This window comes from Urocampus carinirostris, chromosome 5 (assembly GCF_059441175.1).
Source record: "Urocampus carinirostris isolate Australia breed hairy pipefish chromosome 5, RoL_Ucar_1.0, whole genome shotgun sequence".
NCBI lineage: Eukaryota > Metazoa > Chordata > Actinopteri > Syngnathiformes > Syngnathidae > Urocampus > Urocampus carinirostris.
Genome location: NC_142353.1, coordinates 23,406,627 through 23,419,852, shown reverse-complemented (window position 1 = coordinate 23,419,852; position 13,226 = coordinate 23,406,627). Strand labels below are relative to the sequence as shown.

Here is a 13,226-nt window from a genome sequence, read left to right as displayed (position 1 = left end):
GCTTAAAACACACTTCTTTACTATAGCTTATGATTGACCTATATCTTACGTTGACAATATAATACATCTGTTGCAGCCTGGTCATCCTGGAAGGGGGATTACCTCATGTGCGGTCCTATCTCAAGGATTCATCATTTACCTCATGTTGAGGTTTTGAGTTTTTCCTTGCCCTCATGTAGGTTTTAAATCAAGGGATGGTGTCATAATAGTTTGCAATAATCTGTGGTCTGTGCAGCACTTTGAGACTCCTTGTGATAATAGGCTATATAAATAAACATGACTTGACTTGACTATTTCAAACATACAACAGGCAGGCTGAAACAAGCCCGGTGGATAAATTTAATCCGGCCCACCCCAAGTTTCTGAGTATGTCAAAAAAAGCAAATCTTTAACTAATTTGTATCGAAAGTAATGATTTTTTTTTTTTAACAAATCCAAATCAAATGCTCCTTTACGCTGCTAGAGGGCAGGAAATGTGTGAAAGTAGGCCCAACCTATACGTTTTTATCTGATGTTAATGTTCATTCAATACTAAAATAATAAAAGGCTTGCAAAGATTTAGAGGATTTGTAATGAATCCAGAATATATGACAATTTATATAAATAGATTTGTGTTGGCAGTGACCATATGTTATATCACTTTTTTAAATTTAATTTTGAAAGAATATTATCAACTTTAATCTTTGGCAGCATATTCATTCTGTAAAAGCAAAAATTCTTTCATGTTATGAGAGCTTAAAATATGTAAATAAATGTGACTCATTTCCTGTCTTTATTCAACATACGTTTTTAATTCAGCTTTTAAAGTACTTGACAATGAATGGAAATGACTATTCATTCTGGATACGTCAGAGTCTGTCAATGACGAAGAAAAGTACTTTAAATTCAGATAAAAAAAGCCCACATTTAAATCATCGAACTGGTCAGGGACACGATTGGATTTTTTTTTCAATACTTTCAGTTGTGCAATTGCAAATAATTCAATTAACTAGTAAAAAAAAAACATATTTTAATGACTTAAAATAATTTCACGCCTGTATGGAAAATTAAAAAACCCCTACACTCACTCACCATAATAAATTTCATGAATCGACGGCACTTTCCGCAGCGTGACATTGGCTTTCCTGCATCAGCAATTGGTGAAAAGGAAACTTCCATTAACTCGTCCATACCTGCAAAATAGTACGGCGGAAAATCCCAAAAAGCAATTAGTCTTAAAGCATAGATGATGTCGTGTAATGTGCACAGGCTAACTGTATCGATATTTCTATAGACTTTTACAAAAGCTAAGGTGTAACATTGTATTTTTGTAATCCATTTAGTCAAATAACTGATTTGTAATGCCTTTTTAGTAGTTATTACGAATTATGTGTGCAGATTAGGTTGATGAGCAAAAGGTGCAACGGATCTCATGAACAGTTTTAAGTGATATATAAACCTATGACAGCTGGGTAACCAGACAATACACTTTATCCCAACTGTGCAATATCAGAGAATATTAACTATATTTATTAGTTTTGGATTTTTCACAATATTGAAACCTTGCAAATCACTACCATTGAAAATATATAGGTTTCTGAATATTCAGTTGTGTTGTACAAGAGACTTAACTATGTACAGTAAAATAAAAGCTCATCATTAGGACTGTGTGGATTTTTTCCAACACAGGTAAATTGGACATTGTCTGTGGGAGTAGATAGAGTACCTATAGAAATTTGCATTTTCATTCTAAACTTTAATATGATCAATATTCAAAGGGTGTGCTGCGCTTTCGGAAGAAAAGCTGATACTTTTGGGTGCAACTCATATGTTGATAAGCTTTTGAACATTGAGTGTGTGTCATCCCACAGTCTTGCGGGAAATTTACCACAAATGGAATCCACGAAATAGTGAAACTTCCGCTTGAAAATATCCAATGCATGTTCGAGTACTTGCTGGAAGTGAGCCTTCCCAAGTGCAATTAGATTGAGTTGCTTTTCCACAGCACTGCGAATGGTTGGTAGAACTAACTCTGCATCTAAAAATGAGAGACATAAACAGGAGGAGAATGTTATTTTTAGTTTTGTACCTCAAAAAATACATCATTTAATCGTACAAAATCTAATGCACAGTCCACAAGATAAGACAAGTGATCAAGTACAAAAATAACATTTACATAATCATAGGCCGGGTACCTATCTTGTAGTAGCCATGCACTAGAACAATGCCCAGGTTGGTAGGCTTCAACTTGCGTCCATTCTCTACTGTCACATAGTTCCTCTGACAGATGTTGTTGATATGGACTGGGATGCTCGCATCAGTACCTGTAGGAGGCAAATCATGAAGTTGAGCATAATTTTCACTAGCAAATCAGTGAACAGAAGGGCAAAATGCAAGATAAAATAATGGATATACTAAGTAAGTTATCCTAACAACAATAAAAGAAAATTATATGATCCAGAGTCTAGATTTGAAAGTCACTGATGACATGAACTTTACTAGACAGTAATAGAAGCATTTATATTGGGGTAATGTAATTGTACTTTTCAAATGACAAGTGGATTTGGCTGATGCGCTCATGTTGGTACACCTGCCTAATGTAAGCTCGTCTTAGGTGTTCATGTGGCTTGCAGGCTGTTAATCATGCCCATGAGACTCCTTTTCTCTACTAATTGCCAGGTGATCACCTAATTGAGTTGCCAGTGAAGATCTGACTCATGCAGCACAGTGGATGACTAGTTAGCCATATAGTCTTATGATACCAGGCTCAATTCCAGCCTCCCTGTGAGGAGTTTTCCAATTTCCATTTTTTTGGTTTATTTTTTCTTTTTAGGTTTGTTGCAACATACATCACATCGCAAATTTAAAGAATCACTCAAAAAGAAAAAAGGGATGACAGGTTGAATCCAAAGGCTTACAGGGACTCGTCCCCGTAAAAACTTTGGACGCTTCTTTCATCAATTATTTCAACTCGTATCATGTCTTAAATCATTCTCATAGTCATTTGTTATTCATTTTTCCGAATGTATCACAATAAGTTTACTTACAATTACATTATATTTTTGTCATTCATCTTTCACCCATTTTTGCTCGTTAAAACCTGTGACAAATTTTCCCATGTAATTTCTTTGAGTAAAACCAGGAAAGATCGGATGTAATACAACCAAAAAACAAGACAAGAGCTCGACAAGTCCTAGTGAGAACCTGTGCACGTTAAGTGTGTTTTTTTTTTTTATTCAGACACTGACAACCGATACAATTTTGCTTCTAGAGACGAAAACCATAAACTTTTAATTTTTTTTACTACATTCTATATTGAAAAAAATAAAATAAAATAGAAAACACACAGAAACAAGATTTTTTGTTTATAACTACAATAAAATTATACAGCTCTAGATAACGTGTCTCCAAAAAGTAATGTTGGAGAAACTAGAGATTAATGTAATCAATAAAACCTTGCATTGTCAATTCTTCCATAGACATAGAAATCTAATCTTTATTGATTTATGCCAATGACGGCAATGGGAAAAAAAACAAAAAACAAAAAAAAAACATACACTACATATTTGGACATCATGATACAGATGTATTAGTCAGAAAAGTAACTCTGAGTCACAATTAAGACACTTGTTTGCCAACAGTCTCTGCAGCAGAGGGTTCTCAATCTAAATCTCAATGAGCACACTCAGAGCTGTCAATCTAAATTGGCCTTCAAGCAAAATCACACAAAGAAAAGGAAGAAGGGAAAACATATACAAACATAACATACTGTATTCACTTATGTCCGTAAAATTACAACAGCAATGTACACGTCCTAAACTATGCTCACCGGCTGGGCGAATGTGACTATGCAAGCTCTCCAATGCTTGATGCACATTACGGAGAGAAAGAGACAGAGACAAGACCATGATGTTATTCCAAGTAGGGTGTTTGAAGTTTTGGGCACATTTGAAGTCGCCATACCTTCTGAACTATGAATGGTAGTAAGATAAAGGTTTTGCCATTTAAAAGCTAATTACATTACGCTTATGCAAAGCTATTGATTTTTTAAATGTATTTTCAAACCCATTGATGGAATTCAGTCAACTAGGGGGCGGCAGTAGCTCAGGAGGTAGAGCGATCGTTTTAGGATTAAGGGATCCCAGTTCGAATCCCGGCTTGTCCGTGTTACATGTCGAAGTGTCCTTGGGTAAGACATTGAACCCCCAATTACCCCCAATAAGCAGGTTAGCGCCTTACATGGCTGCACAGATCACGGCCGCTATTGGGAAATGTGAAGCACACTGTAAAGCGCTTTGGGAAGTCATTGACTTGAAAAGCGCTATATAAATGCAGATCATTTCATTTCATTTCAAAAGGTGTTTTGTGTGCTTGAATTTGCAAAACCTGAATCATGGACAGTTGTTCAACATGCTTTTTGCAAAAAACATAGAAAGGAGCTGCCAGAGAGGAAGTCCATAGTGAGATGGCATGGTAAATTTATAATGGATGGGTGGTTATGCCCAACTCAAAGAACGGAACACTTCAGCAGATGTGATTAAAAAAATTCGTACTGATTTCCAGCAAAACCTCGATGAATCGGTGAGGGGAACATCAGTGTCGTACAACAATTGTTTGACGTGTCTTAGGAAGACGACTGCACATGATGCATTCCAAGTTACTATATCCGACACCGGTCGTTTTCAGCCAATCAGAACACGAGGCGGACGACAGCCTGGCCTCTTTTGTATCACAGACAAGCATGGCATGCCAGGGGCTTCACAATCAACTCAACGTGCAAAGGATCGATGAGAACCGAAACGAAGTTATTTGTTATCTGAGGGTGACACAAAAATGTAGACACACTTTTACATCAAATAGCCAAATCTGAAATGGGAAGCACCGTCATTAGCATATGACAAAAACAAATACAAGCGAAGGTGGTGTTTTGTAATTAAAGTGAAACTTGTAAATTATTATATCCGTTATATACCATTATCTCTCAATAATCTGAAACCATCTCTTTGTGTAGTCGGTACGGGGCTTCTAACTTCCTCATAGATCAACATTTTACATCCACTCTTACAAGGTTATTATTGTATTTGTGACACCTTGACGCCATATATCTAAATCTGTATATAATAAGTGAGACCCTTTTCTACTGTCTTTTGACATAAGTTTGCATAATAAGGAATAAATTATACAGCTATGCTATCAGGAAAGGGTCGCTCGCTGTTGTTTTGGCCGCCCTATTTGCTCTTCAAGTAATACATGGATACAGTAACTATGGTGGGCGTGGCTTAACGCTATCTGTCGGATCTATTAGTCCAACAGTTGAAGGCCACTGATAAACCATTGCATTGCAAGTACTTTGCAACGCAACAAGGATGGAAGATTACAGCTTTGACGACCAGCTTGTTTTTTAGCGATGAGGCGTTTATCTACATAAATGGTAAAGTTAACAAGCATAACATTCGCATATTGGTTACTGATATATAATATATATAGTTGTGAGCCATCAGGGCCTGCACTGCCTTCTCAATTGGCCTAAAATATTTGAAATTTGTGCTGTTTATATTTTGTCCATGAATACTTATTCTTCGTTTCATTGCTTTTCCAAAGGTTGTGCTGATTACAGATATGTGCTTTAATATTCAAGCATCTAACCGATCACATTTCAGCGATTACTTTTTGCCCGGGTCAGAAATCTACCCAGAGGAAACAATTATGACTTGGTAGGGGGCGGTATCAGATGTCTCACCATGGAAAGGTGAAGAAAAAGGTCCCTGAGTCAACTCCTTCTGTTGAACAGACATTTTTAGCCCTAAATCAAAATAAAAACCCATGCCAGAAATACGACAGGAGAGGATTGACTTTTAGCAATAGCTTCAATGGCGATGGAAAATACCAGATACTGCCCGCATTGTCATCGGAAAGATATAAAAAGCTTGCATAGGGTAGCATTGAAAATTAAAACAGCTGCGTTAGTTTTATGCGGAGGTGCATACGTGCACTCACAATAATGTTTTGCAATTATTGTGGCATTTATAATACAAACAGGATGACTGTGGAGTTAAATAATCTCAAAACCATAGATTATACATAGGTGGCATTAAAAAAAGATGTAAACCAATCTAGTCAGATCGTGTGATTGTTAATTTTTTTTACCCTGCAACAGAGTATTAGGGAGCACACTTCTCAGGCAACATTACATGGCTTTTGTTATATAGTTGGTGTAAGTTATATTTATTAGAAAAATTGAACAAATGCTATGTTACTTAAAGTCTGAAGAGCTGAAATGAAAAAATCCATTACATTTACATTATAGCAGTATAGTTCTGAATATTACCGATGCCGTGTTTCTCCATGAGAGTGATGAGTTCGGCCTCAGTCAAATAGTCCGGAGGACAAGTTTGCTTTTCCATCAGCTTAATCTCATCCACTGTAAAATTATCTCCACTTTCACAGATAGGCAAAGCCTCTTCGAGAGGGATGCCCTGCCAAGGCATCAAAGCTGTGTACCCTTGGAAAAAAAAGTAACATTAGTTTTCTTTTTAAACGAAGGAAACGTAATGTTAAGTTCTGCACGCATTGGGGAAAAAAATCTTCGTGGTTAAATATTTACCTGGAGAAATAAGTGTTTTTCCACTACATGTGAACGTTTCGGTTCCAATGTTGAAAACAATGGTTGTGAGTAGATACTTGCAATCCTGACTAACTGTGGCAATAAAATGTCTTGTGATATATTCATAAAGACGCCAGCCATCACTCCCTTTGAAGACAAAAAAGAACATAATTAATGAACAATAGGAAATACCACCCACATTGAGGGTGACACAAAAAATGTAGACACACTTTTACATCAAATAGCCAAATCCTAAAGAGAAAAAAAGGCTATTTAAAGTGGGTATAAATTTTTGGGGAATATCCTGTAAATAAGCTTTATTGCAGAATATGTGCTATACTACAAACATTGGAAACCTGAAAACATAGAAACATAGAAAAACATTTTACACCATACATTATTATAGTTTTTTTTGCTCATTTTAACTATATCATTGCCGATTTTCTCAGAACATTTTAACAGGCATAAATTATAAAACTAATTTTGTCATTTATTCTCTAAAGAGGTAAGATCAGGCCTAAAAAAATTCAGCCCGAACCGACCCAAGTCGCGGGTATATAACCCGAACATGATGGATTAACTTGATTTCATAAACAGGCTTGAAATAAACCAGAGCTTTTGCCGCCAAACTAAACATGAAGCTTTACTCTGGCCATGCGTACTTCAGCGCCAAACTGTGCGTTTCACTTGAACTACGCAGCTTGGGGTTTACCTGGGCTGAGTCCCTCAAATCAAGTGTGCACTGTAAGCGCAGCGCCTAAATGAATGGTTTGGCGCCAAGGTGCGCATCTCGGTGACGAAAGTGAAACTGAATAAAATGGCACCAAAAAGAATATCAAATTCTGCAGATTACAAGCTGCAAATAGCCAAAGATTTGGCCAAAAAGCAGAAAGAAAGTTGGTAAAGCTTGTAAGCTATTGGCAAGAAGCAAAGATCACGTCGGATGTGAGGGAAGTGGATGAGGGAAAGTCGCGCGTCTTTTATACCAACACATGAGGGGGAACATTTCTTTAGATTTTAGTGATTTTGAGTTAGACTGATAGTTTGGTAAACAATTTCTTCATCCAAATAATTACTTAAGAAAAAATAAGAGCATACAATGTAGATCCTCCACAAAGAAGGAAAACAAATGGCGAGAGCAAGAGAAGCCCAAACATTCTGACTTAATGATTGGCATTTTAAGCCCCGACACCAGAGTTTAGGGGTTCGATCTACCAACCTCTAAGACCAAAAACTCTAAATAAAGGACCTGAACACTCAGCATTAAGGAGATTTGCCAGTTAATTGATTTTCAAGTGTGGCTTGAGTACTGTTCATCAATCCCTCAAAATATTAAAGCGTTAGATTTATACAACGGATGCATTATTCATATTAGTTTTAACGAAAGCAGATATCAAGATGCTGTGTACATTGTAGCAGGGGACTTCTATCACGTTGGTCTTAAAGCAGTACTCAACAAATTCCACCAGCATGTAAAATATGCCACTAGAGGAGATGACGAACTGGACGAGGTCTACTCAAACATTAGGCCGAGTTACAGGACTAAACAATGATTATGCATTATAAGTAATGTCACAGTATTGTGTTATTGTTCGAGATATTCTAGAACATAAGCATGTGAGGTGGCTCTGTTTGAGTAGTATTTTTAGGGCATAATCACAATTGGCCTATTTATTCTATAATGTAATGAAACCCTGGTTCTACTGTGTTTGGATGGTGTCTAAGAATTGGAATCCCAAATATATTTTTTATCAAATATTTAGTAGCTCAAACACTCACCTAATTCTTCTTCTGAGGCAGCACGCATGGGAGTAATAGGTGGATGATCGCCAACATCCACTCCTTTTTTGGGATGGTTAATTCCATTTGATAGAAGATTTTTTACCTAGTGAAAAATATACCATCTTGCATAATTATGCATAAAATAATAGGTAATAATTTTATGGTATGTGCCATTACATATAAAATAAATTTATATACATATAGGAAAGATTTCAAAAGGTGAGGGATTTTACTTGCTGGTTACTTAAAAAAATCTACTTTTGATTACGAGGGTGTAAAAAAGAATTCTTCAATAAAATAAGAACATTTTGTGGGCCTAGACAAATAGAAACAGCACTAAAAATCCCTAGCACTGTAGGGATGAAAAGCCCAAAGGGCTCTGTTTGAATAAGTTCATGCGAATAAGACTAGATTAAATTTTCTTATCAAATCTGTGTTTATTTGGCGGCTGTATTTATGGATACAGAACAGGGTGTTTGGAGCGGCAAAATTGAATTTGAGTAAGAAGATGGCCCGGAAGAGAATCAGCAATGTTAGTTTATCTAGTGAATGTAGTCGAATCGAGTGAATTTATTGAAGTGGAAAAAAGGCATAACTGTCAAATGAGCACAGATTTGAAAGAACCATCTGAGGTCCTACTTGGACCTGGGCCGCTATACTGCGCTTGATTAGGCTGCGACGCTTATGGATTAAATACAGTTGAAATGGACAAACTTTTTAAGTAGTACAAAAAAATATTTTACCCTTCTTTCCCACATGGGACGACAACATTTCATTCAATAACTTTTCCACAAGAATAATTCTAACAATCCAATGCAGATTTTTTCCATTCTCTGAATTTTTAAATTATTAATCTATATCAGTGGTCCCAAACCACTAGGCCAAGATAAAGCTTATTGTTTTACTTACACCGCTCCATTCACAGCAAAAATAATATTATCATACTGGACTGTCTCAGAAAATTAGAATATTGTGATAAAGTTCTTTATTTTCTGTAATGCAATTAATAAAACAAAAATGTCATACATTCTGGATTCATTACACATCAACTGAGCTATTTCAAGCCTTTTATTATTTGAATATTGCTGATTTTGGCTTACAGCTGAAAAAAACTCAAAAATCCTATCTCAAAATATTAGAATACTTCCTCAGACCAAGTAAAAAAAAGAATTTTATAACAGCAAAACTAAATCAAACATTTGAAAATGTCCATTGATGCACTCAGTACTTGGTTGGGAATCCTTTTGCACGGATTACTGCATAAATCCGGCGTGGCATGGAGGCAATCAGCCTGTGGCATTGCTGAGGTGTTATTGATGCCCAGGATGCTTCGATAGCGGCCTTCAGCTCATTTGCATTTGTAGGTCTGGTGTCTTTCATCTTCTTCTTAACTATACCCCACAAATTCTCGATGGGGTTCAGGTCAGGGGAATTAGCAGGCCAATCAAGGACAGTGATGCCATGGTCAGTGCACCAGTTACTGGTGGTTTTGGCACTGTGGGCAGGTGCCAGATCATGCTGGAAAATGAAATACTCATCTCCATAGAGCTTTTCAGCAGATGGAAGCATGTAGTGCTCTAAAATCTCTTGGTACACAGTTGCATTTACTCTGGACTTGATGAAACACAGTGGACCAACACCAGCAGCTGACATGGCTCCCCAAACCATTGCTGACTGTGGGAACTTCACACTGGATTTCAAGCAACTTGGATTTTGCTCTTCTCCAGCCTTTCTCCAGACTCTGGCGCCTTGACTTCCAAATGAAATGCAAAACTTGCTTTCGTCTGAAAAGAGGACTTTGGACCACTCTGCAACTGTCCAGTGCTTCTTCTCCATAGCCCAAGTCAGACGCTTCTTCCGTTGTCTTGAGTTCAGAAGTGGCTTGACCATGGGAATACAGCTATTGTAGCCCATTTCCCGGACACGTCTGTGAACTGTGGCTTTTGATACCTGGACTCCAGCTTCAGCCCACTGTCTTTGAAGCTCCCTCAAATTCTGGAAGCGGCTCTTCTTCACAATTTTGTTAAGGCTGCGGTCATCTCTCTTGGTTGTGCAGCGTTTCCGGCCACATTTTTCCTTTCTAACAGACTTTTTGTGGATATGCTTTGAAACTGCACTCTGTGAACAGCCTGCTCTTTGAGAAATTTCTTTTTGTGTCTTACCCTCCTGATGGAGGGTATCAATGATGGTCCTCTGGACAGTAGTCAGAATCAGCAGTCTTCCCCATACTTGTGATTTAGTTTACTGAACCAAGCTGAGTGTTTTTAAGGCTCAGGAAACCCTCGCAAGGTGTTTCGAGTTAATTAGATGATTCAGGTGATTAGTTGAATAGCCTACTTGTATACTTTTTTATGATATTCTAATATTTTGAGATAGGATTTTTGAGTTTTCTTAAGCTGTAAGCCAAATTCAGCAATATTAAAATAATAAAAGGCTTGAAATAGTTCAGTTGATGTGTAATGAATCCAGAATGTATGACATTTTTGTTTTTTTTTAATTGCATTACAGAAAATAAAGAACTTTATCACAATATTCTAATTTTCTGAGACAGTCCAGTATATTAGTCAATTTAAGTGAGTGGTTTACACGGGTGAGTGCAGTTGCCTGTTGGGCGGTGCAACTGAAAGGTCAACTGAAAGGTTCCATCCCCTCCCAGAGCTTAAGTCCATGCAATCTAAACACTCCTATCTAAAATCCTAAAATGTCTGCGTAATGAGGAACCATTATTGTGGAAAAGCAGCAAAATTGGTCAGTCTTCAGAAAGCTGACGGATCAAATGAACTTGTTTTTATAGTTTCAATAGCTAAACGTCATTGTATGTATCAAGCAATGAATCTGCTCTGCCATACTTGATTTCATACCTCTTCTCCCCAAAAGCGACTGTTGCTCTGCTGCTTAAGCGTTGCATGCAAGTCAAAGTTTTCTGCATAGTGGGTAGTTTCTGTACGAGGATAGCTGATGTAACCCTGTGTATACAAACGTTCGGCAATCTGCATTGTATGCTGAGGACCCATACCTAAACAGACATAGAAAGAACCCGGAAAGAAGACACACTTAACAGAAGCCGAATAGTTATTCCAAAACTTGTTTTGTATTAGTGTTAGCAAGTGTGCAGGTGTGTTTAACTAAGCATCTAGGTTTATGAACAAAAGAATATCCTGCTAATGACGTAACATACCTAAGGAAGAGCTTGCCACCCTTAACATCTCGACGGTATTTAAAGCCAGTGGTCTTGGCTTACTCTTCTCCTTCATAGTCACAGACTCCACCTGTATTGGAATTGAAGATATTAAAATACATATAAATAAAAAAATATACCGGAGCCATATCCCCCTAGTGGGAGGTGGTTAGTCAAGAACACGTTCATATTTCTGACTCTTTCTGGGAGATTGATACAGAGGAAGGGATTCCCAGCCCCCTCGCTCAACCCAACTGATGTGTTGGGAGTCATTAGGTGACCAAACCCCCCAATTTGGTTGGAATTAATGCCGAGCGCCAAGCAGGGAGGCAATAAGTACCAATGTTGTAAGTGTTAGGTACAACTCAGTCGGGGCTTGAACCAGCAACCTCCCAGTCTCAGGGCGGGCGCCCTACCCCCAAGGCCACCGAGCTGAAGATATTAATGCATAAAATACATAAGCTGAAATGTATACAATAGTTTGGCTCAATCTAAACAGATAAATTGACAGCGTCCCTTTACATGGAATAATCGTTACAGTCTAAATAGGTTTATTGCCAATAAAGAGCCAATACTGATTAATAATTAGAGCATACAATTATTGTAACCATCAAAACGTTACTTAATGTAAAAATGAGCAGCCATGATCAACATTACTTGTAACAGAAGGCACCCATGATTTACAAATTGAAAATGAGTTTGTGCTGATATGACCACCTCGTGAAAACTGCAGAGCATTATCAACTACTATGTTCAGACTAGGGGTAAGATCTTAGGCCCGGGGCCAGGGTCGGGCATAAAATGTCAGTCATTAAGTCGAGGCGGGTTGAGCTTCTCTCTCGCAGTTTTTTTTTCTTTTGAGGAGGATCTGAACAGCATGCACTTACTTTTACTTAACCATTTGGATGACTACTTGAGTATCACACTTCAGCGCCGAGCGTGCTCCGGGGACACGCATACTTCGGCACCATTCGTACTACGGCGCAGAAGTGCTTACTTGATTTGATGGCTGGAGCTTAAAATAAACCCATAGCTGCACTTCGGCGTTGTACGTACTTCAGTCAAAGCACCCACTTTGGCGCCCAAGTGCAACTTCGGGTTTTCTTCGGGCTGGGTCCCTCAACTCAAGTTAATCGGTCAGGCTCGGGCTGGTTTGAGTTTTTATATCCCAGCGGGTCAAGGTGGATTTTATTGGGCCCGATCTTACCTGTAATTCAGACCATGCCACACAGAGAGTTGTTGGCTGGCAATTATTTTAGCTGAAATTCACTATTATGGTTTTAGCATCATAAACAGCAATAACACATGAAGAGAAAAAGGAAAAAGTATAAAAAAAATATGTATATTGTTTGACGAAGAAAAATGCCCATCAATGCACATTAAACATAACAGACGCTCCCCTACTTACGACCATTTGACTTACGAAAAACGGCAGATACGAACATTTTTTTCAGGATGTTGAAAAAAAACTGGACATTGCTGTATGTTAGATTTTGTATTGTGTGCACCTTTTTCTGAGTACAGGGCATTACTGTAGTGCTTCTTTCTGCCGCTACCGGCGTGTGGCGATGTGAGAGGTCACACGGCATCCACCCGGAAGAAAAAAAAAACGCTTCCTCTTCCTAGTTTGTGTGTGAACATTCTATACTGTCTATACTATCTCAAGAGCGCTAAGAACTTTGA

General features: G+C 37.8%; 1 protein-coding gene across 1 annotated transcript in view; it reads right to left on the bottom strand.

Moving 5' to 3' along the window:
* top3b (DNA topoisomerase III beta) overlaps positions 1–13,226 on the bottom strand; it is a 39,202-nt gene that overhangs the window by 6,474 nt on the left and 19,502 nt on the right. The window contains exons 8-15 of the mRNA XM_088336230.1: positions 11,544–11,634; positions 11,227–11,381; positions 8,363–8,468; positions 6,584–6,730; positions 6,308–6,481; positions 2,175–2,303; positions 1,868–2,017; positions 1,072–1,172 (exon numbers count right to left, since the gene is read on the bottom strand). Coding sequence (XP_088192356.1) covers positions 1,072–1,172; positions 1,868–2,017; positions 2,175–2,303; positions 6,308–6,481; positions 6,584–6,730; positions 8,363–8,468; positions 11,227–11,381; positions 11,544–11,634 — 1,053 coding nt within the window. The remainder of the gene's footprint in view (positions 1–1,071; positions 1,173–1,867; positions 2,018–2,174; positions 2,304–6,307; positions 6,482–6,583; positions 6,731–8,362; positions 8,469–11,226; positions 11,382–11,543; positions 11,635–13,226) is intronic.